Source organism: Vombatus ursinus, unplaced genomic scaffold (genome assembly GCF_900497805.2).
Source record: "Vombatus ursinus unplaced genomic scaffold, bare-nosed wombat genome assembly UNPS02014774.1, whole genome shotgun sequence".
In the NCBI taxonomy this organism is placed as follows: domain Eukaryota; kingdom Metazoa; phylum Chordata; class Mammalia; order Diprotodontia; family Vombatidae; genus Vombatus; species Vombatus ursinus.
In genome coordinates this window covers 18,039,114-18,066,439 of record NW_020954552.1, presented here as the reverse complement: position 1 = coordinate 18,066,439, position 27,326 = coordinate 18,039,114, and the positions used below count along the sequence as shown (strand labels likewise).

Below are 27,326 nucleotides of genomic sequence, written 5' to 3'. Positions count from 1 at the left end.
GTAATATTTACTAGGCTTGTACTGAATGACGGTATTGCTAAAGTTAACCGTGAGCTTAATGTTGGCAAGATGCCTTCTTTGTCTGTTGTCCTGTAAAGCAAGTGGGCACTGGTCAGTAAATGGGGAAGAGGAATGACCATGAGAGATGAGTATTTGTGCTTGCCTTGACTGGCCCCCATCAAGGCTTGGGGTGAACCCATTTGGGGATTTGGGTAATGAATACAGGAATGCATGTATCAGCCTTGATCAGCCCTCATCAAGGGCTGGGGAGAAATCTGTGTTTGCTTCAACTGGTCCCCATGGAGGCTTAAGAGATGAAGAGTTGTATTCCTATTCTCACCCGCCCCTGTGAGGAGCGTGATTACGGAATGGTATAGGTGTTGGTGCTCCCATTATCAATGACCCACTTGAAAAGACTAGACTAGAATAAAGTAAGCTAATTTAACCTCTCTGAAGCTGTCTTCCTGTCTAATCAGATCAAAAGTGAACCTGTGCTAGAACACCTGTTAGTGTTAGGGGCCTCCTGTGTTCTCCTGCCCAACAAATGGTGTTACTTGTGTGTTCACCTGTGAAACAGTTCATACTTTATTTGATAGGCAACAAACTAACACTTAAGATTTTCAATTAGAGCACAGTATATGCAAAGCTTTGCTTGAGAAAAACTGAAAAGATGAACCTGAAGAGTTGAGATCTTAAGGTAGGAAGTACTGAAGGTCAGCTAGGTGGCACAGCAGATACAGCACCAGCCCTGGAGTCAGGAGGACCTGAGTTCAAGTCTGGCCTCAGACTCTTACTAGCTATGTGACCCTGGGAGTCACTTAACTCCAATTGCTCCCTACCACCCCCCCCCCCAAAAGGAAGTATTGCCAATAGGTCAACAATAAAGGCCTGAACTAGGGTGGTGACAATAGGAAGAGAAAGGAAGCAGAGGTTTAGAAAGTTATTGTGGACACACAGTTAACAGGACTTGACAAGTGGCAAGATGAGAAGAAAATGAGAGGGAGGAGTCAATGAATACTAAGTAAAATAAATAGGAGAATAATTGTTAAAAAATAGAAAACTCAGAAATAGTTTAGTAAATAAATTAAAGAACACCCACACAAAAATGCCGAGCTCATGCCAAAATGGAGCTTAGGATAGAACTCAATCTAGTATTAGTTCTTTCCAACAGTTACTGTAAAAACAAGTGACCCTCAAAGACCCTTCCTCTTATACAGGTGAATTCAAACAGTGAACACAAAAGGCTAGAATCTTCCAAAAAATTACTATAAATGTTATATCAATGACATCCTATGCTGGCTTTAGAGAAATAGTAGTGACAACAGATACAAGGGCACTAGCTCTCTACTCCAGAACTGGAAGTGATGCTATGATTAGCCTCAATGACTTAGGATGATGGATAACAGTAAAGATGGCTGGAATGGGGATTAAGCCCCAGAATTCTGGTGGAAAGGGTTTAAGTAGTCTCAATTATTCATCTACTGCAAAACATAAACATAAAATTCATGCTGAGAGACAGTGAGGGGTAATGAAAACTGAAGGGGACATGGAATGAGGAAATTTGGCTTTGAATGCCACTTGTCACTTTCTCATTTTGTTGCTATGGACAAGTCATCAAATTGTTTTCTATGTAAAAAAGTAGAAAGAATAACGGCAGTACTTAGCTCACAAGGCTGTTGTGACAAATGAGACAAAATTAAAGTGTCATCTCAATGCCAGCTGTTATATTATTATGTGATAATGATATATATATGGTCAACTAAACCTGTTTACATAATACATATTTTAAAGGTTGAGAAACATGCTTTTCATCTAACAGAGTAAATATAAAAGAAAGTAATGAAATGAAACAACAACAAAAAACAAAGGTTGATAGAAAGACATGCTAAGTACTTCCCGGCCCCTTTCCTGATTAACCCCAACAGTTTACTTTTATTTTTACCTTAATTTCTATTCTTGCTCTGTGAGGAAAGAGTTGGCCAATCATGGAAAAGTCTGTTCCTACCATGCTGATGGCTAAAAAGAACATGTCTGTTTCTGTTAAAACAAAGTTTCAGAAAAATTTCAAATTAACTTCAATATTTGAAAGTAAAGAACTTGTAGATAATAAATATGTATACAATATTAGTATATTTACATAAATTTAGATAATGCTTTGTTTAATGCTTTCTGCCTCAAGTCTGTAGTATCAGTGATCACAGAAAGTAGCTGACACAAAATAAAAATCACATATAGGTATATATCATTTTAGAGAACATTCATAAAATCTGATTACATAGAAATGAAAAAGATTTCCAACATGTCACTACAGTGGAATTAGTTTAAATACAACTTAAAGATAGTAAGCACACAAGAAATATAAAGAACTTAATATAAAGTCAACTACAAGATAATTTTTCCAGAAATAAAGGAAGAACTAAACAATTCTTTAGTTAAGTAAAGTCAATATGATAAAAATTAAAGACAATAAAATCCAACAAGGACTTAGTAAAAATAAAGAACTGTGCTAGGTGTCAGGATATAAGGATTTAAAACAAAAAGCAAAACAAAACAAAAAACTGTTCCTGACCTACAGGAGGATTCTTGTAGGTCATGTTACATGACCTAAATCTTAAATAAAGCCAGGGATGCTAAAAGGTGAAAGTAGAAAGGAGAGCATTACAAGCAGTGGATAAAGCCTGTGTAAAGGCACGAAAATAAGGGATGAAATGTCTTGGACAGGAAAAAATAAGTAAGCCAAACTGGCAGAAATATACAGACATGGTAGGGAGTAATGAGAAGTCAATCTTGAAACTTTGGCTAGAGTGAGATTATAAAGAACTTAAAATGACAAAATTGGAAATTGAGAGACACTGGAGCTTCCTAAGCAAAGCTGTGACATGGTCACACTTGTGCATTAGGAATATTTTAGCAGCTATGTGGAAATTAGATTGGAGAGGGAAGAGATAGGCAGCAGTGATACTAAACAGGTAGAGAGCCTGAACTAGAGTAAGCTGTAGTATTAATGGAGAGAAAGGAATAAAAACATGATCTGGGCAAATCTTACCCAAATGGGAGGGAGAATCATTCCCAAATTTCAAATTATACTATAAGGACATAATTATCAAAACTAGGTTTTATGGGATTTTTAAAAAGAGATCAGTGAAACATGTTGAAAATAGTAAGACTGTAAGTTCCTCCAATAGACAACACATGGACTGTCTTTAACCTTCCTTTGTATCACCAGTACTTAGCACAGTGCCTGGCATATAACAGACACTTAATAAATACTTGCTGACTGTTTACTAAGCTAGAACCAGGTGCATACAGTAATCTAACATTTGTTCCCCCCAAAAACTTGGCTGAATAATAATTTAGCCAGAGTTTTGTGATCTAGATATAGCAAAAACCTCACAATTACAAATAGATCAATGATAGAAATATTTCTTAAAAATTAAAGGACAAGGGATATCGATACGCTTTACGAGGAAATGGATAAATTATTAATAAACTGTGACTTGAAAAGTTCTAAGAAATAAATTTGCTGAAATGATCATACACACACACATACAAACACACACACACACACACACACACACACAAATAAAAAGCTGTTTGTACAACAAAAAGAAGTTCATCCAGAAGTTTCTTGGAAACAAAATTGGGGGGAGAAGGGGAAACCTCTGCATAAGTGTGATAAACATCTAACACACAAAATTTACAAGACATGAACACAAATTTATCAGAGTAAAAGTCATTTTTCCAATTAAAATGTGGTCAAAAGATATGAAGAGCCAATTATAGGGAAAAAAACCACAATATCAAAAATCACAACAAGAAATCTCCAAATCCTATTAAGTGGGCCAACAATTCTGGGCAGCAATTTGGAATTATGCTTAAAGAAGACATGCTTTGACCCAGATATCCAAAAATAGGCATATTGCCCAAAGGGTTGAAAAACCCCAACTTCAACCAAAATATTTACAGTAGTACTTTTTGTCACAGCAAAGAATGGGAAATGAAGCAAATGCCTATTATGGGGCAAGGGGGAAATGACTACCAAACTGTGGTATGTAAATAAAATGGAATAGTACTACACTGTAAGAAATAATGATTATAAATGTAAAGATTTCTATGAACTGACACAAAGTGAAGTACACTGCCTGAATTATAACACAGAGTTGCCTGGGTAGTACAATAAGTTATTAATTCACTGGTATATGTATAACTAACACACACACACACACACACCCCCCGAGTCACTGCAGATGAATAATGATCTAGGACCAGAATTAAATCACATCTGGATTACAATGATGAAACTGCACCACACTTTCAACAATCCTAAAATGTTCCTACCACAAAAATCCATCTTTTTAACACCAATATTCTCCCAGTGGTGGATGTAAATTCAAGAATACAACTATATAGAAAAAAAAAATCAATATTATAGTGACCTGAAGGGCCATGGAGATACATGGTAAATATGAGTAGGCTGCAGCATATTAACCAGTAATTACTCAGACAAAACAAATCAAGTAAAATGTATATCAAGAACGATATCGTAAAAAGTATCTAAAAACCAAAAACAAGCATAACATGCAATGGGGATACATTAGAACCTTTTCCAATAAATACAGGAGTAAAATAAGGATACCCACTCTCCTATTATTTGATAGTTCTGAAAATGCTAACAAGAGCAATATGAGGAGAAAGAATAGAGAAAGAAATTAAAGGAGTAAAGATAGGCAAACAGGAAATAAAACTATCCTATTTGCTGATCATCTAATGATTTACTTAGAAAATCCTAGGGAATCAGCAAAAATACTAATTGAGACAATAAATAGCTTCAGCAAAGTTGTAGGCTCTAAAATAAACAGCATTTCTACATGATAATAATAAAATCCAAGTGACAAAATGTATGAAATATTTAAGGACCAACCTACCAAAACAAATAAAAGACTAAATAGAGTAGTCAAGGGAGAATCAGAAACAATAGCACTTATGTAACCTACTGAAAAACAAATTATTTAGCAAAGAACTCTACACATGATAAATAGATGAGAAAATAGAAGTCTGGCAGAAACACTTCTAGAACCAACACCTTACACTACATTTCACAATACATTTTAAATGTATTTGGTTGCTGTTGATCAGTCCTTACAGTCAGTCCAACTCTTCATGACCCCATTTAGGATTTTCTTGGCAAAGACACTGAGTGGTTTGCCATTTCCTTCTCCAGCTCATTTTACAGATGAGGAAACTGAGGCAAACGGTTAAATGACTTGTTCAGCATCACACAGCTAATAAGAGTCTGAGGCTGGATTTGAATTCAGGAAGATGAGTCTTCCTGACTCCAGGCCTGGCACTCTATCCATTGTGCCACCTAGTTGTCCCAATACATGACTTTAATGTAAAAGATAAGAAAAATTAGAAGAAAAGTGAATCATATATCTCTGATGAGAGATAAATTCTTAGACAAGAGATAGAGGAAATTACAAAAGATAAGAAATCTTTATTTATATGAAACTAAAAAGCTTCTACATGGTTAAAATTAATAGACCTATGATAAGGGAAGGGAAAGATCTTTGTAGAGAATTTCTCTGACAAGGATTTGGTATCTATAATACGTAAACAATTACGTATAAACAATTCTTCTCCACACACAACATTCTATCTCCCTCATCAATATCTTTGCTCAAGGTGTGTACTATGGCACTTCCACTTCTGGGAGCCAAGACAGTGGAGTAAGAAGTAAGTCACTCTCACCCTCCCTCACTGACCTCTGAAAGCCCAGAAAATATCGACCCAGGAAAAACCCTGAGACAGCAAAAAGACAGGGTACAGCAGTGTTGTACCCCAGGAAGCTTGGGAAATTAACGGGAAAGGCCTCTCTTGCTCTGGGGAGGGGGAGCAGTACAGGACTGGAGGCGTCCCAGCAAGCCAGTGGCAAGCCCCACCTCAGCATACCTGCAGGAGATCCTGAGTCCCAGGGTGATGGAACAGGCAAACACCAACACCAGGACACCCCAATGCTTCAGCACAGGCAGGGGAACCCAGTAAATACCACCTCAGAAAACTACCATGGGCGACAAAGTTCTCCAGCAGCGAAATCACCCACTGCTTCAACACAACTCTGGGAAGCACAACTCTAGAACACAAAGCTCAAGGCTGACAGATATCCACCAAACATCCCTGGGCAAGGCCTGGGCCAGCAGGAGCCAAACATTCAAGTGCAAGGCCATGGTGAGCAGGAAAAGAAGCTGGGTAAGTGCCTCCTGCTCTCCAACAGGAGAACTCAACATTTTTTTTTAAGTCAGGAAATAGGCAAATACCACAAACAAAAAGCAGAAATGGAAAATGACCACAGATTCTTATTTTGGGGAAAGGGAAGATCAAGGCACAATTTCAGAAAAGGACAACACTGCCAATATATCCACATGCAAAACCTCAAAAGGAAATACAAATTGGTCTCAAGCCCAAAAGGCCTTCTTGGAAAGCTCAAGAAGGATTTTAAAAGTCAAATAAGAGAGGCAGAAGAAAAATTGGGAAAAGAAATAACAGGTATGCGAGAGAGAGTCAATAGCTTGAAAAAGGAAGGACAAAAATTAACTGTAGAAAACAAGTCCTTTTTTTAAAAAGTAGAATTGGCCAAATGGAAAAGAAGGCACAAAAACTCACTGAAGAGAACTCTTTAAAAAGTAAAATGGACCAAATGGAAAAGGAAGTACAAAATCTAATAGAGGAAAACAACTCCTCAAAAATTAGAATGGGGCAAGTGGAAGCTAATAACTCTATGAGAGAACAAGAATCAGTCAAACAGAAACAAAAGAATGAAAAAATACAAGAAAACATAAAATACCTCACTGGTAAAACAACTGACCTGAAAAACAGATCCAGGAGAGACAATTTAAAAATTACTGATCTACCTGAAAACCATGATGAAAAAAAGAGCCTGGACAATATCCTTCAGGAAATCATCAAAGAAAACTGCCCTTTGGTCCTAGAACCAGAGGGTAAATTAGCCATTGAAAAAGATCCCAAATTGAAAACGCCAAGAAATATTGTAGCCAAATTCCAAAATTACCAGATCAAAGAGAAAATCCTGCAAGCAGCAAGAAAGAAACAACTTAAATATCATGGAACCACAATCAAGGTTATGCAAGACTTGCAGCTTCTACATTAAAAGATCTGAGGGTGTGGAGTACGATATTCCATAAGGCAAAGGAGGTCTGATTACAACTTAAGATCGACTACCCAGAGAAACTGAGCATAATCTTTCCAGGGAGGAGATGGACATTCAACAAATAGGGGACTTCAGAGAGAACTGTTGAGAACTTGAAAAGAACAGAGCTCTGTGACCTTCAAATACAAAGTGTGCACTATGCCTGGTGAGTTCTTCTTCTTCATCCATGTCTCTTTAAAGTCTCTTCCTTCAAAGGTCAGGTTAAATGCCTTCTCTTATATAAGACCTTCTCTGATCACCCAGATATAAGGCCTCTCCCTTCCAAAAAATTTTTTCACTTTTGAATATACTTTATATATAATTTTTTAATCTACTTATCTGTGCTTGCTATAGTGGACAGAGAATCGAGTTTGGGTTGGAGGATCTGGGTTCAAATCCTGCCTCAAGACACCTACTAGCCTTATAATCCTAAGCGAGTCACTTAATTATTGGCTTCAGTTTTCTCATCTGTAAAGTTAAAGGGTTGGATTTAATGTCCTGTAAAGTCTCTGCCACCCCAAAATCTATAACTCTATTATCTCACAACATAATATTTGTAAAAAGTGCTTAGCATAGTGCGTGGCACAGTATGCATTATATAAATGCTTATTCCTTGTTCCCCTCCACCCCTGGATCAACAGTTTTGTTTTTAATTTGTCCTCTTAAAGCCTGACATGGTGTCTAGCACAGAGCAAGCAAACAATAAATATCTGCTGAGAGGATTTAATGTGGTCATACTACTTGCTATAACCATAAAATGTTTTTTTACAAAAAGTTGGGAGGAAGTCCTTTTTTCACTATGTTGAACTGATCCACTCCAGTAGATTTATCAGAGGGTGTGGCTGTAAATTACATAGGAAAGGCACAACTGGGCTGTAATCTACACTGGTGAGGACATATCCACATGAGTGAGAGCAGAGATCAAAGATTACACAGGATAATCTATTATAAAACAAAACAGGCTATGGAAATTTTTGTTCCAGTGAACTTTTCAATAAAATTGTTTATTTGAGAGCAAGGGTTCTTAATCTTTATGTATCATAGACTCCTTTTGACAGTCTGATCAAGCTTTTAGAACTCTTCTCAGAATGTTTTTAAATGCATAAAATATAATACAAAAGAGCGCAAAAGGCAACCAAGTTATACTGAAATATGGTTATCAAATTTTTTTTAAAAAACAAAGTAAGTATATGGACTCCAGGTTAAGCATCTCTGTTCTAGAAGGTTTTGCATGCTCTCTCTCTCTCTCTCTCCCCATATGGGTATACACACATATAATCATATGTGCATATATGTATGTATGCATATATATTCTAGCAAAACTGGCTGAAATTCTTACTTTTTCACAAAACTTTCATGATAAAATCAAAGATGTGTTCTCGTGAGGGAACAACAGACTAAGTTCAAAGATTTTATTTAAGAAGTAATAAAGTTAAAAAGTAATAAGATAAAATAAATAATAAACTTTTCCTTGCTTTCTAAATGGAGGTCTATGGGGAAAGCAGGAGAGAATGTTGGCTTGCAAATAAAACAAAGTTGAATTTAAATGAATAAATAAAATAAAGTAAGTCAGTATGAGCAAGAGGCAAAAAAAGAATTAAGTAGTTAATAGTAATTAAAGAATTAACTATATTTTGTTAGTAGAAACCCAGCTAATTTTAAAAAGTCCAGGAAATACCTCCAAAAATATAATAGAATTTTATTTTGCTTTAAAAAAAAACAAACCCAAATTTTAAGGACCTGAGCTCAAATCTGACCTCAGACACTCGACACTTACTAGCTGTGTGACCTTAGGCAAGTCACTTAACCCCAACTGCCTCACCAACAAAACAAAACAAAATAAAAAAAACCATAAAGAAAAAAAAATCCCTAATTTTATATCTATCCTGAGATAACTTACTTCGGAGTAACATTCTTCCACCATGACTATTTTCCTTTAAAAACATCATTAATTTTAGTCTGAGAGATTCATACAATGTAATTTCTAGGATTCTAACAGTATATCAATGGAAAATGAGTACATTAGTGCCTGAAACATGTTAGCTTATTTTAAGCTATTCCATTCTACAATAATAAACAATGGTGAAATGGAAAACAGGATATTTCTAACCCACAAGTATAAATTTTGATCAGGGAGTTGAACTTATATGAAGAATTTAAACAAGCCCATCAAAAATAAAACTACAAGGAAAACACAACAGTAATTTTACCAAATGATCATCAAAAAATTCCACGGAAGAGTTAGCTGTTCACTGCAGTCCTATCCTTATTCTCATTATTAATTACTCTTATAATCATAGATATCACATTAAAAATGTTTTCATATAAGCCTCTGTCAACTGAAATGGAACAATGATTACCTTTATTTGACCATGGTTTAGAGTAATAATTTTTCCTAAAGCTGGAGTACGTAGTAGTGGAACCTCTTTCAAAAATGGGATCATTTTCTTCAACAACACAAGGGCCTTTTGTCCTTAAAACTTCTACAGTTAAACTGAAAGAAACAAGCATTTTGAAAGACATGAAGACTACAATACCTAAAAATGAGGTTACATTTTTTTAGTTACCATGACAGATTCATGCATAAAAGTATTTGTGTTTCCTTAAATCTGACTGCAATTTTTATTTTTTATATTTATTCTCCTGATAGTTATTATGCATACCCTAACACGACAAAGTTGTCTCATTTGTTAGTAGTCTATAAGAGTAAAGATTGCTTCATACATTGAATTTGTATTTGTATATCTAGGGTCTACCACAGTATCTGGTACATAGTAGGCACTTAATACTTGGTGATTACATTTACATGGTTAAAAGAAACGCAATAGTTTATATTATTAACTACAAGAATAATTTGTTAAATACTTCAGTTCAGTCAAAAGAAAAAATTCTACTGTAAGAATCCATTATCATTTAACATAGCATTCTTTACACACACATACACAAACACACATATACTGAGATCCTACAATGTAGGAACACTGTTCACATAGCAATGGAAGTTAAAAAAGCAACAGTGTAGTACAAGACCCTTGTAGTCAATTAATTTGTACTTTCAAGTTTATTTTAAAATTTATTGGCACCCCTTCAAATACTAATTCTTAGAAAACAGCATTGCCAAATATTTATCACTGTGAATAATTATCAAAGTATTATGATCTTACATTGCATTTTTATTTCATTTGCTGTTTTTCTTTTTTTACTATAGCAAGGCAAACAAAATGTCACCATAAACCAAAAAAAAGGTAAATTTCAAGACAAAATTACAGTAAGTTATTGTTAAACTTAAGAGTGCAAACAAGAAAAAAATTAAAGTTGTTGAAAAAATTTCCCTCCAAAATCATAAAATGTGTATGCTCATTCACTTGTAAGGTTTATTAAAAGTGAATCTCTTAAAATGTCAGTCATCTCAACTGACTGGATACACAGTGGCAATGAGGTCAAGTGTATGAATTCAGCTCCCCTTCAGGCGAGTAAACACAGAAATATTCTGTTCCCCAGCCATAAACCACACCCCAACACTGAAGTAACTAATCATGCAAATCTCCCTTCCTAATGACAAGACCAAACAGAATGTGAGCAGCTCAGCATAAATATAACACCATGACACTAAGGAAAAAAAAACTGATGGCCAATTAATGTCATCTCCATGTATAAAAGACAACACAGTTAAATTATCAAAATGGTAGATAAGTATATCCTCACTGATACCAATAGCATTTGTATAAACTATACATTATGCAGATGAAAAAGCTGGAACACAATAAGGTTAAATGATAATGCCCCATAATGATTTGACTAACAGAGTAGAATTTCTCCTCTGTTCCAAGTACACCAATTTTTCTCTTTCTTTACCTTTCTTCATCCAGAATAATAGAGCCATCTTCTGCCACTTTAACACGAGGAACAAGTAAAGGGCCATTGTTGCTCTCTTCCTCCATTTCTTCAACATCATCTTCGGCATCAGGAATATTTTTCACTTCTTGACTAAAATATCCCCAAAGTAAAAATAGTTTAACTCAATTGTGGAAATAGCATTTTCTTATCAGTATGAACTTAAAAAAAATTGTTACTAATGTCTTCTTCTAGATGACATTGCTAGAAAGATTAAAAACGAAATATATTTCTAAGGACACGATTTATAAAATACCCTCACATTGTACTATGGTTAAATTTAGTTAAACAAGTGTTTTTCCAGTGCAAAAAGACAATTTGTTCTTTATGTGCCCTCTTAACAGAAGTACTACTGTGAATTACCCTAGTAACTATGAAATTAACACAAGATGATTTTCTAAATAGGGATGAGGGGTGGTACGTGAATGTTAAGGACGTCAGAATATCAGGAAATTACAGTTTGTTGAACGAGCTTCAGGAAAATAGACACATAATGCACCATTGGCAGAACTGTGAAGTGGTCTAGCCGTTCCAGAAACCAATTTGTAACACAGCCCTAAAAGTCACTAAACTGTGCTAACCTTTGGAATCAGAAATACCACTACTACTAGACAGTACCCCAAAGAAATCAAATAAAGAACAAGAAGACCTATATGTACAAAAATATTTTCTGCAGTTCTTTCTGTAGTGGAAAAGAGCTGGAAACCAAGGGGATGTCCATCAAATGAGAAACGGCTGAAAAAGTTATGTTATATAAATTAATGGAATTGCTACTATGCCATAAGAAATGGTAAATAGCCAATTCAAAGAAATCAGAGATTTGTATAAACTGATACAGAGTGAAGTGAGCAAAACCAGAAAACAATTTACACAATAATAACTTTAAGACAAACAACTTTGAAAGGCTTTCAACGCTGATCGATGCAATGACCAACATGATTCCAGTATGATTCATGATGAAGCACATCTCCTGACAGAGATATATTCTAAAGCTGCAGAGACATACATTTTTGGACATGGTTACTGTGTATGTTTATTTTGCCTGACCATGCTTATTTGTTAAGAGTGTTTTTTTCCTTTCTCTCATATTTTTAGATGGAAGGAGGGAGAAAGGAGTGATTAGTAATGAGGATGCCAATAAAAAAGAGGCCACTGAAACATTTTTAACAGTGCACTGAAGGGAACAGAGGACTGTTCAGAAGAAAGCACAAATGAGGCAGTTTTGAAAGTAATGTGTGGAAAACACTAAAAAAAAAAAACAGTATGAAATGGAGATGCACAGTTTCATATACAATCCTTTTTTGTGTTCTGTTGTATAGGGAAATGATGGGGATTGCTGACATGCAATTTCAAATTTTAAAATAAAATTAAAAAAAGAAACAAGATCTTCCACTGGTTCAGTCCACAATTATCCCAGCTTACATGAAAAGATCTCCATTAGTCCTAAAAACCTCATCATGTTATAGCAATGACAGAATTTTAAAGTCTATGACAGTGGACCATAAGCTATAGCAGACACTAACATGCTAGAAAAGTACGAGCCCAGTGACAAACTATTTCCATCATCTGAGGACCAAACTACCCTAAGTTCAGACTCACACCCAGATGATGAATGCTTTTGGCCACAACAATTTTTAAAAGCTCTATTTCAAATTATGGAAAGGTTGTGATTTATGTCAGTGGAAGGAGTATTCAAACTGCTGAAATCATAGACCCTTGAAACAGGGAAGTATAAGAATGAACAGAACCCAATAAGTCTTATGCTACGACTTGCTGCTCTATCTTTTGGAATGAATGTTTGGGAATTAGCTACCAAAAGTCAATGGAGAGATAAGGGCTAAAAAGCCAATACAAGATAAATCTTGAAAAACACTCTATGAACCTGCACCAAAAAAATTGCCATTAACCACTCAATACTCCATCTTTTAATTTCCAAAATACCCTAAAATAAGAGCTTTAGTGTAAGTTAAATTTTAAATACAAAAACATACAAATGATTTTCCCGTATCAATTTAAGTGAATTATTATATTTGTTAATGATTCTATCAATGAATCCAGCCAACTATACTTGACTTTAATAGTACTAAAATAATTCTTCTGAAAAGTATACACAACAGAAGCTTTCAAAATTAGAAATAGAAGCTTACTCTTTGGTTTGCACTGGTGGTGTAGATTTTTCAGTTTTTGCTTCTTGTTCCAAAGAAGATCTATTAAACAATATATAACACAACACAAATTTGAATACACAATTATTACTTCTAATTTCTTCTTTAAAAACCTGACATTTAATACAGCAACTTTAAATTACTTTTCAAATCTGTCAATGAAAAAGATACAGTGATACCTCTGTCAATGAAGAGAATGAGTCACAACGACATGCTTTTTCAGATACTTTGTTATTAGACAGAAAGTAATCTGTAGGAAGCACAGAGGTGTGATCCAGGAGAGTTGCAGTAACTCGCCCTCCTAGTATTTCCTTCCCTGTTTGCAAGGCAAGTTGGGATTCCCTTGCCTTTTCAGTAAGTACTCCAAATTCTTGTTAATGCACTGCAAGCCAGTCTTGTACTGGTTGCATATGCTTTTGTCTTAGAGTGATCCTTCCTGACCACCAAAGCCATGGTTCTCTGATGCCCCAAAATATGGTCTCCTTCTCAGCTACACCCTGGTTCAAGAAGTTTCAGACTGAGATCATATCACTCAGGTCAACTTTGTTAAAAAGAACTTTGTTCCCAGAGGATCTGTTCTTTGAAGTATCACTGCATTTAATTATTCCAGGGCCAGTTTTAATGATGTATCCATTATTTCAGATTCAAGCTTAAAAATAAAGTTACAGTGCACATTATGTACTGGTTCATGATTTATGAAGTGCTTTCCTCACAACTATGTGATGCACAAGGTCCATGTATTAATACGACCATTTTGTAGATAACTAAAGTGAGTCATGGAATAGTTAAGGGATTTGCCCTATAATCCCTTCCTTTAGTTAAGAAGAAACTAGGCTTTTGGTTACTCAAGAATGGTGTCAAACTTGGTTTTACAGTGTATCTCATGATAGTTAATAAAACCAAACAGACACTTTTAATCTCAAAGAGATTAAGATGTGCTATAATTCTTTCCTTTACAGTTAGGCCTCCCCCAAAAGTTAATTACCAAATTTTTTTTTTCCTTCATAACAATCTAGATGAAAAAACTTAAACATGCTATAAAGACATGCCAAGGAATTTGAGTCCTTAAGTTGGGGAAGCCTTAAATAAATTCTTAGAAATAATGTTTAGATCATTAAACCAAATCAATGAAAATATAAAAACACATAATTAGACTTACTTCATAGGATTGCTGTCCGGCAGGTAATATATCAAGTCTCTCATAGTCATTTTAGAACGGTCTGGTGGCATTTGGCTTTCATTTCCAGCATATTTGCTTTTCCATTGCTTCTACACATACACATAATTATTTAATATTATTTTATACATACAAATCTAAGGCATGCTGAAATAAGAAATGTAGTAGCCCATTATCTACTGCTTTTTCAACTGCAATTTCCTTAGTAATATCCCATCCTATATTTTATATTAAGGAAAGCATTTTCAATACTGAATATAAAAAAATGAAACCTAAGAAGTTATGGGTTAATCAAGTTAGAGTCAGAGCAGCTCATTTTCATGTAGCATCGAGCAGTTAGGTGGCACAACAGATAAGAGTACCAAGTCTGAAGTCAGGAAGACTCATCTTCTTGAGCTCAAATCTGGCCTCAGACACTTACTGTGTGTGACCCTGAGCAAGTCACTTAATTCTTTTTGCCTCAGTTTCCTCATTTGCAAAATGAGCTGGAGAAGGAAATAGCAAACCACTTCAGTATTTTTGCCAAGAAAATCCCAAGGAGGGTCATGAAGAGTTGACACAACTGAAATGACTCAACAAAACTGCAATTTACAAAGTACTTTCTTCACAGCAGCCTTATGAGAGAAGTACTACAAGTATTAATGTCCTCATTTTACAGAAAAGAAACTGAATAAAAAATGAAACAGGGGTAAGAGCTGCAATTCATTATACATAATATATAATAAATTCAAAATGAATCAATAATCTAAATATTAAGAATCCATTAAAAAATTTAGAAGATGGTAGATGTTATATAATTGCATAACTATAGAGGTTTTTTAAATATTCAAATATTAAAAATTAAAGGAGCCAAAACAGACTGATTTAATTAAATAAAAAATAAAGAATCTGTGCATAGGAATAAGCAAAGGACCCAGAATAAAGAACTGGGAAATTTTTTATTTTATATACATTTCTCATAAATCTAACTGTGAAATTATTTAAGTTCTCTAATAATCAGAGAAATTCATAGCTCATAAATTGAGATTTAAAAGCAACCTTAGAGATCACCTAGTTCAACCCCCTCATTTTTCAGGTGAGGAAGGAGAGAGGTGAGAGTGGCTTGCCTAGGGTAACAAGGCAGGAAACAGTAGGGCTGAGATTTGAACCCAGGTCCTTGATAACTTAAATTTGAATGCTCTTTTTAATATGTCATGCTGCCTCTCAAATTAAATTAAATCTTGAAATATATGACATTTAAATTGGCAAAGATAATTAAAAGCAATAAAATTCAATGCTATCAGGACTACATAGAAACAGACACACTATTAAAAGGTTGATCAAACTTTGAACTGATGCAATCTTTTCTGAAAGCACGATGACAATTCAAAAGGCAGCCATTGTGCAGTGGATGGAAAGTTGATCTTACAGCCAAGAAATCTACCTTTGACATCTGCAGGCTGTTTGATTCTGGACAAGCAAATTAACCTTTCAGTGCTCTAAACAACTCTCCATGCCTCTAACCTGAAGATGCCAACATGTACTGTAGAGGGGCTCCTCATTCAGGAGTTCCTTGTTATCAATGAAATTACAGGTCTGGTACCTATCTCTACCCCTATAGTAAGAGTGAGCAACCTGTTTATATCCTTGAACATGATAAATATCACTACTCAGGACTATATAAGAATATTATTGACAGGAAAAAGAAATCTCTCTTTATAACAATATTCCCACAGGTACATCTTCATGGTTCCAAAGATAAATTTTCTACTTAAATCTGAACTTGATTGAATTAAATTTGTTCTTATTTTGTACATATACGCTTATAGCAAAGCAAAATACATCGTGATTTTTGCGCTATCTGTTCAAAATGCATCCCGTCCCTAAGATTTTTAAGGTTATTTAACTTGGGTGACAAAGCAAACGACTTCTCATTTAACACTGATAGGAATTCTTCAAATTTTAGGAGCTTGCCAGGTCACCCATTCTCAGTAAAATCAAGCTATAAATTGACACCAGGTTTCTTTTCTAGCTGTATGGAATGGAGGGTGGGGGAGGGGGAAAACACAGGAGTCAAAAAAAATCTACCCGTCCTCTCACTGGGCTCCAAACCAGAACAAAAGGTCTTAGAATAAAAATCACGTAATCAGGTGTCCTTTGATCCAGAAATTATTTGTTCCTTAAAAAGGGGGAATCTCTGACATTAAGAAGTGGCTTCAAAAAAAGAAAAGTACAGTGTTGCCTCCTACCTTCAAGAGGAAGAACTGGTGACCTAGACTGACCGCAAATACTAGGCAGAACTTTTAAGATCCAGGTCTTTTGAGGAACTTTTTTCTGGATTCTTTTTCTCTTCCTATTCAACTGAGAAACAACAATCTAGGTCCTGTAGTTCCCTTTCTCTACCTAATACACAGGGGAGTAGAGGTGTTTTCCTTCTGCTCTACCTTTTCACTCTTTTCCTAGTGGGTATATGAACAAAAGTTCTTGGCTTTTTCAATCCCTTTTGTTCTACCTGATAAAGTGTGACTTCTTGCTTTCACATCACCTATATTTCCCACAGTATATACCCCACTCATACCCCTCCTCCCAGAGTCATCCTTATAATGAATAAAAAAGGAAAAAAAATTTCATAAAACTAACCAACATATTAAAAAAGACTGATATGTAGCACTCCACAACCATACGACCTCTAACCCTTTCAGAGAAGCAGGGGATTGAGGGGCATCTTCTCTTGTCTCTTCTTTGAGGTCAAGCTTGTTCATTATAATTTCACAGTATTAAGTTTTGATCATTTTGCTGTTCTTTCCATTTACATTGATGTAGTCACTGTACGTATAGTTTTCCTGGTTCTGCTTGCTTGACTTTGCATCAGTTCATATTAGTCTTTCCATGTTCCTCTGAATACATCATGGTCATCATTTCTTACAGTATAGTAATATTCTATTACATTCATGTACCACAATTTATTTAGCTATTGCCTAGTCCTTTGCTATGATAAATAGTGTTGCTATAAATTTTTTGGCATACATGAGGACTTTCCATTTGTTCTTATCTCCTTTGGGTAGAACTGAAGTACAATCTCTGGGTCAAAGGAAATTGACATTTTAGTCACTTTGCATAAGTCTAAATTGCTTTCCAGAATAGCTAGTCTACAGTCTACAACTCTACCACTCCATATTCAGCATTTCTAGTGTATCTATCTTTCTACAACCCCTCCAACATGGACTAAGCCCATCTTTTGTCATCTTGACCAATTTACTGGGTGTGAAATGAAACTACTAAGTTTCTTTGGTTTGCATTTCTTTCATTATTAGTAATTTGGAACATTGTTTCATAATGTTGTTACTGGTTTGCAATTCTTTTGAGAACAGTTTGCTTAAATCCTTTGACTATCTAGTAATGAATGGCTTTTGGTCTTTTATATATGTATGTAGTCTATATATAATTTTGGATATTAGACCCTTACCAGAGTTATTTCATAGATTTTCCCTAGACAACCACTTCCCTTATCTTAGTTGTATTAATTTTGTTCAGGCAAAATCTTTCCAATTAAATGCCTCTATTCCTGGTTTGATACTGAATTCACTCCTTTAGCAGTAGCAGTGGCAGGTTTATGATGCTTATCATGTCTTCTAAATTTTTATGGCATGACCATTAATATTCAGGTTATTAACACATTTTTAATTTGCTATGGGATATAGTGTAAAATGTTGTTCTAAATATAATTTCTAACAAACTACTTTACAGTTTTTCTAGTAGTTCTTCTCAAGTGAGCTCTTTCCTAGGCAATTTATGTTTTAGAGTTTATCAAACACTGGTTTTCTGAGTTCAATTATTTCTGATTCTTCCTTGTCTATTCTATTAGTATACTTTTTTATTTTTTTAACCAGTACCAAATTGTTTTTGTGATTTTTGCTTTATAATAGTCTGAGATATGAAAGTGCTTTTCTTATTCATTTCCACCTCTTTTCATTAATTCTGTAGCTATGTCAAATCTTTTGTTCCTACAAATGAATGTTATAATATCTTACTCTGTAAAGTATCTCTTTAGTTGTCTGAATGAGAGAGAACTTTATTAACTAATTGTAAATTAATTTTAGTAGCATTGTCATTTTTATTATGTTAGCTCAACCCACTCAAGAACACAGAATTTTTCTCCAATTATTAAGCTGGTCTTTATTTCTTTAAGTCATGTTTTATAATAACATCTACATAAGTATTGAATGTGCTTTAGCAGACTGATTCCCAGATATCTGATACATTTTACATTTACTCTGAATGGAACATTCCTTCCTAACATTGCCTCCTAGATTTTATATTAGTATGTAAAAATGCTGCCAGTTGATGTGGGTTTACTTTGTTGCCTGCAAATTTAATGAACTGTTAATTTTCTCAACTGCTTTCTTTTCTGATTCCCTAGGATTTTCTTAGCGAGCCACTATAATATCAGCAAAGAGTAATAGTTCTGTCTTCTCTTTATTTTATTCCTTTATTCTTTCTCTTATCTCATTCCTATTGCTAATATTTCTAAAACCATGTCAAATAATACTGGGGAAAAGGTGCATCTTTACTCCAGTCTTTATTGAGAAAGTATCTAGCATTTGCACTTTGTATATAATGCTAATTTTTGGTTTTTGACAGATAATTTTCCAATATTGAAAAAAAAAAATCACTCCATGCATACTTCTCAGTTTTTAGCCTAGATGAGTGTTGAACTTTGTTTAAAGGCTTTTTCCAGGAAGGGCCTCTTGATTCTCTCCTCCTTCTTTCTGGTACACAAAGGACAAATTGCTTTAGCTCTCTTCCTGGTAGACAGCAGGATAAGAGGTATCCTCAACTGCCATCCTTCCTACGGATAAAGTAGCAACCAGCAGTCTTTTTTTTTTTCTCTTTCTCTCTCCCCCTCTCTTCACTAAGAGTTGTGAAGACTGAGTAAGTCTAACTGTACTTAGGAAAAGTAATCTATTTGCTACCATCTTCCATTCGAAAATAAAAGTAAGAGATTCCATTGTCAATATAAGAGAGTTATTTTTGATAGATGTGTATATATAGAGATAAGAATAACCTTCATAATCTATGTGCTTACCAGTACCCATTAAGTACTTTTCAAACAAAACTGAATGCTTATTTAACAGGGTTCAGCTTCCTAGGTGTTACAGTGACCATTAGTGCAAGTCCTAAGAATCAGAATCCTCTAAGGGCCTGGGGTATAATATTCTCATTAACATAGATTAAATCCGATAAACCAGACAAACTATCACCCAGATGAAGTTCTAAGTAGATCCTCACTATACCACAGAAAACATTTAAAATTTCTATTAAAAGTATGAATTCAACTACTTTTAAAATTAGAATATCTGCCATACACTCACATCCTAAAAGCCTAAACATCTACACATTTGCTATTCCCACAATTTTATCAATTTTACTCTCACTGAAAAATGAGTTTTATCATCTTTCATTCCCTCAAGAGTACAGCAGCTTCTCATACAGAACACTACATATTCCTTAAATTAAATAAATCCTCATATCACTTGGAAATCTTTATTTGAAAATGACTGCTTTGGCCTAATATTTTAAAAACAAAGTATTACATATGAAAGTATACAAAAATCTTTCAAATTAAACTTAATAAAAGTTGCAAATTGTTTCAATCATTATGGAAAACAATTTGAAACTATGAGAGAAAAGTGACTAAGTAGTTCATACCCTTTTGATCCAGCAACAAGAGTTTCTGGCATATACCCCAAGTAGGATAAAGACAGATGGAAAGAGCCTACATGTACCAAAATATGTATAGCAGTACTTTTTATGGTAGCAAAAAAATAAAACCTGGAAACAAAGTAGGTTCACGTTTATTAGAAAGTGACTGAATTGTACCATATAAATTTAATATTATTTTGCCATAAGAAATGATAAAAATGAGGGATTCTAAGAAACCTGGGAAGTTGTCTGAAATGATACATAATGAAGCGAGCAGAACCAAAAGAACAATAGACACAACTACCATGATAGTATAATGGAAAACAACGCTTAAAAGCTATAAGAATTCAAATTAGTTTAATAAATCCTCATGGAGGAGGGGTGGTATATTATCAAATGAGGTATATCCATTTAGAAATTATCAACAAGTAAGTTTGATTTGCTTAGTTGTACTATTTGTTACAAGGGAAGGTTCTATACAAATTAGTACCAAGAAGTGACAATGAAGTTAAAAAAAAAAAAAAAAACTAGTAAAGCATTTTTAAAAGAAAAAAAGCCTTTTACAAAAAGAAACAGAATCTATATAACAAACCATGCTGTCTTTCATTACAGTCTCCCACAAAAGAATCAAGAGAGATATATTTGCATGGGTCCAAGACTCCATGGATTTTTTTTGCCAGGTAACAATTCCTAAGATATAGTTTACTGACACTTGAACAGAATTCCAGAAGAATTATAGAATCAAAATTCCACTCTTTCTCCCTATCCCATTCTTAATGGAGGTCCTTACCCTTCTTTTTGTCATTTCGTCTCTTAGCATTTCTCTCAGCTTTTGAGCTTTGAGTATCCTGTGACGATCTGAGCACGGCTGTTTCTCTTTTGCTGGAAGGTGACTTAGTTGAGGTGCTTCCTGTTGAACAGTGCACAAGGCCTGGGGAACTGACGGAGCAGGGACACTAGGTTTAGTGGGACTAGGCACAGTTGATATTCGCTTTCTTCTCTGTAAAACAGCCGGTGAAGATTTACTGGATTGTCCAGCATCATTCCCAGCGGGCGTTTCATCCCTGTTGAAATATCAAAAAATGTATCATGAGCTATCTTAAAATATTTACCACAAACATTTATTTTCTAATTTTAAAACTTATTTCAGTTAAAACTACAAACAAGTACTAAGATAAATGTGGTATAATCTTACTCATTCAGATGCCATTAGTTCAGAAGAGAGATTAGGGCTAGAAACAGACACCTGGGAATCATCTGTATAGAAATCACAATGAAACCAATGAAAGCTTATGAATCATCAAGCCAAATAATAGAGCATACAAAAAGACCCAGGACAAAGCTGTGGGAGAAGCCCACAGTTAACAGTTTTGACATGGATGAAGAACCACAAAGGAAACTGATCAAAGCAGCTGGACAGACAGGTAGAAAACCAGGAGACAGCTGTCATGAAAACCCAGAGAAGACAGGATATCCTGAAGGAGATAATCAATAATGTCAAATGAAGCAGCTGTCAAGTCAATAGGCATTCATTAAACACCTACTATGTACCAGGCTTTTCTGCCAAGCACTGGCAAAAAACAATCCCTCTTCTCACAGACTAAAGGGGGAGACAACATGCAAGCAATTATATACAAACAAGATATATACAAGAGAAATTGGAGAGAACCTCAGATGTAACTTGCTAGCTGTAAAGGGTGGGCCAGCAAAGGTTTTATGAAAAAGGTGGGCCTTTTGCTGAGGCTTGAGAAAGTCAGTGAAGCCAGTGACAGGGTGGAGATGATGCAGTAGGAAGGGGGGCAATTAGCTGGAGAAGACAGGATAGAATGGGATCACTGTACAGCATGTAAAGGGGTCTATCTGCCTTGGCAAAGAGAAGAGCCACCTTTTCATGTCAGATAGGAGTGAAGGAGGAAATAGTAGCTGAAGGCATCCAAGTGACGTGAGATGAGGAACAGAAGAAGAGGGAGCTCTCTGTGAATAGTCACAATTTTCCAATAAAATATGAGACAAGGTGCTCAGCTAGGAAAGTAATGGGGGGAAAGCCAAGGGAAGTTTGAGGAGGAAAGAAAAGATTTAGAAAAGCTACTGTGATGAGTGAGATGGTGAAACAATGAGAAGGGTATGCAGAGACTGCCTTGCCACAGTGAGAATCCAGTTAAGAGAGACTGAAGGACAAGTCCAGCACTCAGAATGAGGCTGCCCTATGGTGCCATGGTTCTTGTAGAAGCTCCTTTAAGCCAGCCACAGCTAATGCCTTGTGAGAGCTACTAAGTGCTACTAAATGCATGGAGGGTATGATTAGTGTTAAGTTTGCTCCAAAGTCACCTTAATTATGAAGGCTCAGTGGATGTGGCTTCAATAGTTGATGGGAATAGAGCAGGCTGAAGCTCTACCAGCCTTGGCAGAGACTCAGGAATAACTGAAATTGATCCTGTTCATCAAAGAATCTTGCCTGTTCTTGGAATTCATTCTCTAGAACCTGGAGTTTTTCCTTGCAAGTGTGGCATAGATTTGAGTAAGACAAAGGATGTCTGCAATGGTTCCATTAAAGTTTGGTTAAAAAAGATCTATTCTTTTTGAAAGTATAGGAATAATCTGTTGTGTGCTTCAGGAGCTATACTCTCAATGAATTTCATCATGTTTTTCTAGGCAGCCATGGGACAACAAGCAAGAGTGGAAATTCTGAGGGGCAGCTAGGTGGCGCAGTGGATAGAGTACCAGCCCAGAAGTCAGGAGGACCTGAGTTCAAATCGGACCTCAGAGCAAACACTTGACACTTACTAGCTGTGTGACCCTGGGCAAGTCACCTAACCCCAATTGCCTAAAAGCAAAAAAAAAAAATAAAAAAAATAGATTTAAAAAAACTGTAAATTCTGCATCAATCTAAGATGTACCAGGGAGCTGCTCTTTTTTAAGACAGCACAAGTGTTCAAGTCAGGATATTAATTAATTAATGTTAATTAGTTGGAAATTAATAAAGTTATTTTGAGTTTCTTCTATAAATGATAATTAAGGCACCTTAGAATTGCATAAATGTTATTTTTTTGCTTTAATTTTCTGTCTCCACCCCTCACTGGTCCCTTGGACTTTGAGTCACTCAGTCTTGGGAGTCTCTTGGACCTGATTCCAAATACTGCCTCAAGACATCTACTAACTGAGCAAATCTCTTAACCTCTACCTGCTTCAGTTTTCCCACCTATAAAATGACATTAACAGCACCCACTTCATAGGGGTATTGTGAAGCTCAAAAGAGATAACACGTGGAAAGCACCTGTCAACCTTAAAGTACTTCCTCCAGCTCTCCTTTACCAAACATCATCTCTTCCTTTGAGGTTCAAGACATACAGAATTACCTCCCCATCAGAATCTCTGTGGTTATTACCTGTCCTTCAGGACATTGTCTTCCCTTCCTCAGTGAGCTCACTACCTCAGTCTTTCTTCCTCATTTCCCCTCATATGAGAATACTTCAACATACTAAGGCTCTCTAAAATACCCTAACTTACCAGTTCCTCAATCTATTCAACTCACCTGACCTACTCCTCCATTCCACCTCAACTACAGACAACAGTCATACCCTTAACCTTAATCACCCCTAAGTGTTGCACTTCCATGTTAATGAATTCCAAAATTCTTTTGTCAGATTATCTTTTATCAGCCCACTCACCACAGCAGATGTTCCAAATTTCTAAATTTATCTTCAAATCTCTTAAAGCTCCCCTTACTCTACCTACCCCCTCAACTGAGAACTTTGCCTCATATTTCACTAAAAAATTGAGGCCACTCACTAAGAACTCCCTTTTCTCTCTATTCCTCATCTTATATCACTGAGATGCCTTCTTCCACTATCTCATCCATCCTATATCCCTGTTTCACAGGAAAAGATGGCCTTTCTCCTCAACAAGGCAAACCCTGCTACATGTACAAATAACCATCTCCTCAAGCAGAACACCCCTCTATTAGGCCTACTTTCTCTCTAATCTTCACTTGTTCTCTATGGGCTGCTCATCTACTGCCAACAAACATGACCACGTCTACTCCATCCTCAAAAGAACTTTTATCTGATCATCCATCAGTGCTAGTTATCATCCTTTCATCTCTCCTACCTTTTGTGGCTAAACTCATTGAGCAGGCCATTTACAAAAGATGCCTCCATTTTCATTCCTCTCATTCTCTTAACTCTTTGCAGTGTGGCTTCCAACTTCATCACTGAAATGAAACTGCTCTCTCACAAGTTACTAATGATCTCTTAACACTCAATTCTAATGGCTTTTTTCTCAATTCTCATCCTTCTACAGCCTTTAACACTGTTGACCATCCTCTTTTCCTTGAGAATCTGACTTTTCTCTAGGTTTTCACAACCTATCTATTATTCCTCAATCTCCTTGGCTTGGGTCACCCAAGGCTCTGTCCTGGGCCTTATTCTCCCTCTGTACTATTTCACTTGGTTTCAATTATCATCTCTATGTAGGTAACTGTCAGATCTATTTGTCCAACCCTAACCTCTCACTGGTCCTACAATCTTCAATATCCAACTGCCTATTAGACATCTTGAAATGGATATTCCATGGTATCTTAAACTCAGCATGTCCAAAACTGAACATTATCTTTCCCCTAAACATTCCCCTCTTCCTACCTCACTATTATTGTTGATGATATCATCTTCTAAGTCACTCAGGCCTACAACGTAGGTGTCAACCTTGACACCTCACCCTCTCCCCTCCCCAATATCCAATCAGAGGTCAAGTCCTGTTATTTCCATCTTTGTAATATCTCTTCTATATGGTCCCTGCCATATATCACCACCACCATTACCCTAGTGCAGGGCCTTTTCATCTAACACTTAGATTACTGCAATAGTACACTGGTTGGTCTTCCTGCCACAAGTTTCTCCCCACTTCCATATATTCTGTACTCAGTTAAACTGATCTTCAAACACAAGTCTGTCCACATCACTGATCTACCCAATGAATTCCAGTGGCTCCCTATTGGGATAAAATTAAAAAGCTTCAGTTTAGTTGTCAAAGCATCTCAAAAGCTACCATTCTACCTTTCCAGTCTTCTGACACTTTACTCTCCCTTCACATACTCTTCTGACATTGGCCTCCTTGTTGTTCCTAAGTCAACAAGTACTTCTTATGTGCCTACTATTCACCAGGCACTCTAAGTGCTGGGAATACAAAGGCAAAAAAAAAAAACAAAAAACATGCCCTGCTCTCAAAGGGCTCACAGTCTAATGAGTGAGACGACATGAAAACAACTGCGTATAAACAAGCTATATACTTGATAAATTGGAGACAGCCAGCAGAGGAAAGGTACTAGCATTAAGTGGGATTAGAAAAGGCACAGGTGAAATTTTAGTTGAGACCTGAAGGAAGACAGGGAAATCAGGAGGTAGAAATGAGGAGAGAGTGAATTCCAGACATGGAGATGGAGTGCCTTTCACTATGAACAGCAACGAGGCCAGTGTCATTGGATGTAAGAGTACATGGAGGACAGTAAAGTTTCAGAAAAGTGCAAAAGTAGGATGGGACCAGGTTACCAAAGGCTTTAAAAGCAAAACTGAGAATTTTATATTGAATTCTGGAATTAATAAGAAGGCACTGGAATCAGAGGAAGAGGAGGGTGACATGGTCAGACTCCTGCTTTGTGAACATTAATCTGACAGCTAAGTGGATAGACTGGAGTGGGGAAAGACTAAGGCAAGGAGACTAATCAGAAGGCTACTACTGCAATAATCCAGTGCTACTGCAACTGTCCAGGTGTGAGATGATGGGGCCTACTCTAAGGCAGCAGCAGTGGCAGAGCAGGTATATACAGTAGGTATTATGAAGGTAAAAGCCACAGTATTTAGCAACAGATGGGATGGGAAGATAAGGGGGCACTGAGCTGTGTTGACACTTAAGTTGTGAGTCTAGGTGACAAGCGGTACCCTCAACAGTAATAGATAAATTAGGAAGAGAGGAGGCTTTGGGGAGAAAGATGAGTTCAGTTCTGGGCATGCTGATATTCTAAGAGCCCTCCACTGGAGATGTCCAACAGGCAGCTGAAGACGTGTATGGAGTAGGTTAGGGCTGGATAAGGAGATGAGTGAATCACCACATGCTGGGGAGCTGATGTTCCTCCCACAAGATACTACACATCCCAACTCCTCGCCTGAAATTCTCTCCTCACTGCCTCCTGGCTCCCTTCAACACCCAGTTAAAATCCCACATTCCGAAAGAAGTCATTCGCAATCCTTCCCTTGGATGATTACCACCATTTTATCCTAGATTGCGTCCCAAAAGTCTTGAGGTATAATAGCTCAAAGCTGCACTGCCCCTTTTGGGTCACTCTCTTGCAGACAGAGCTGTTTCCTCTCTCTGCCTCTCTCTCTCTCCATCCCCCCCACACTGCACCGGGAGCCCCCAGGGCAGGTGTAACCCCGGCGCTCTGCCCCGCTCACCCCCTGCACGCGGCGCTCACTAAATGCTCCCGGACTCGTGCCGGCCTTCCCCCGCCCCGCGTCTGGAGCAGCGGCGGGAGGGGGTTCGGGGAGGGGCGGCAAGAATCAGAGAAGCGGCTCGGCCGGCTCTTACCCACACTCGGCCGCCTCCACCTCCCGGGGCTCGGCTCCCCCGGGACCCAGCGGGGGCGCCGGCGGGGTCTCGGCTGCTTCGGGCGCTGGCGGCGGCGCGACCGGCTCGGGCTCTCTCGGAGCCTGCTGGCCGCGCGGGGGCTCGGGAGCAGCCGGGCCCCTGCCGCCAGCCCCGGGTCTCACGTTGGGCTTTACGCTGAGTCGCGCCCTCCGGAACATGGTGGCGGACTAAGGGAGGCGCCGCCGCCACTAGCCCCGAACGCGGCCACTGACTGGAAATGGGGGGCTAGGAGGTGACGCTCCTGCCCTGGAGCTACACCTGCCCCTCCCCCCCGGGGGCGCTGCTACCGCCGCTGGGCGGCCCCGCCTCCGTCTGCCTCCCTCCGCCGCCTCTTCCTCATGTCCCCGCTCCGGGCCGCGGCGGGCGGGTTACCGTCCCTCCAGCTCCGGGCCCTGCCTGCAGACCGCCCCGGCCGGCGCCTGGCGTCATGGCGCGCGGCGACGCGGGCGCGGTGATGTCATCCGCACGGCCCGCACAGTACTGGCCGCCAGCAGGTGTTTGGACCCGGACGTGTGCTGCTAGATCTCGGGCGCCCCGGGGTCGGGGAGCTAGGAGGCCGAGCGCG

At 37.3% G+C, this 27,326-nt stretch overlaps 1 protein-coding gene across 2 annotated transcripts in view; it reads right to left on the bottom strand.

Moving 5' to 3' along the window:
* BDP1 (B double prime 1, subunit of RNA polymerase III transcription initiation factor IIIB) overlaps nucleotides 1-27,054 on the bottom strand; it is an 85,191-nt gene extending 58,137 nt beyond the window's left edge. For both annotated transcript variants that reach the window (XM_027864175.1, XM_027864176.1), the window contains exons 1-7: nucleotides 26,702-27,054; nucleotides 20,913-21,186; nucleotides 14,423-14,532; nucleotides 13,246-13,305; nucleotides 11,060-11,191; nucleotides 9,565-9,698; nucleotides 1,943-2,037 (exon numbers count right to left, since the gene is read on the bottom strand). In XM_027864175.1, coding sequence (XP_027719976.1) covers nucleotides 1,943-2,037; nucleotides 9,565-9,698; nucleotides 11,060-11,191; nucleotides 13,246-13,305; nucleotides 14,423-14,532; nucleotides 20,913-21,186; nucleotides 26,702-26,919 — 1,023 coding nt within the window. In that variant the 5' untranslated portion in view covers nucleotides 26,920-27,054. The remainder of the gene's footprint in view (nucleotides 1-1,942; nucleotides 2,038-9,564; nucleotides 9,699-11,059; nucleotides 11,192-13,245; nucleotides 13,306-14,422; nucleotides 14,533-20,912; nucleotides 21,187-26,701) is intronic.
* Nucleotides 27,055-27,326: the final 272 nt, after the last annotated feature.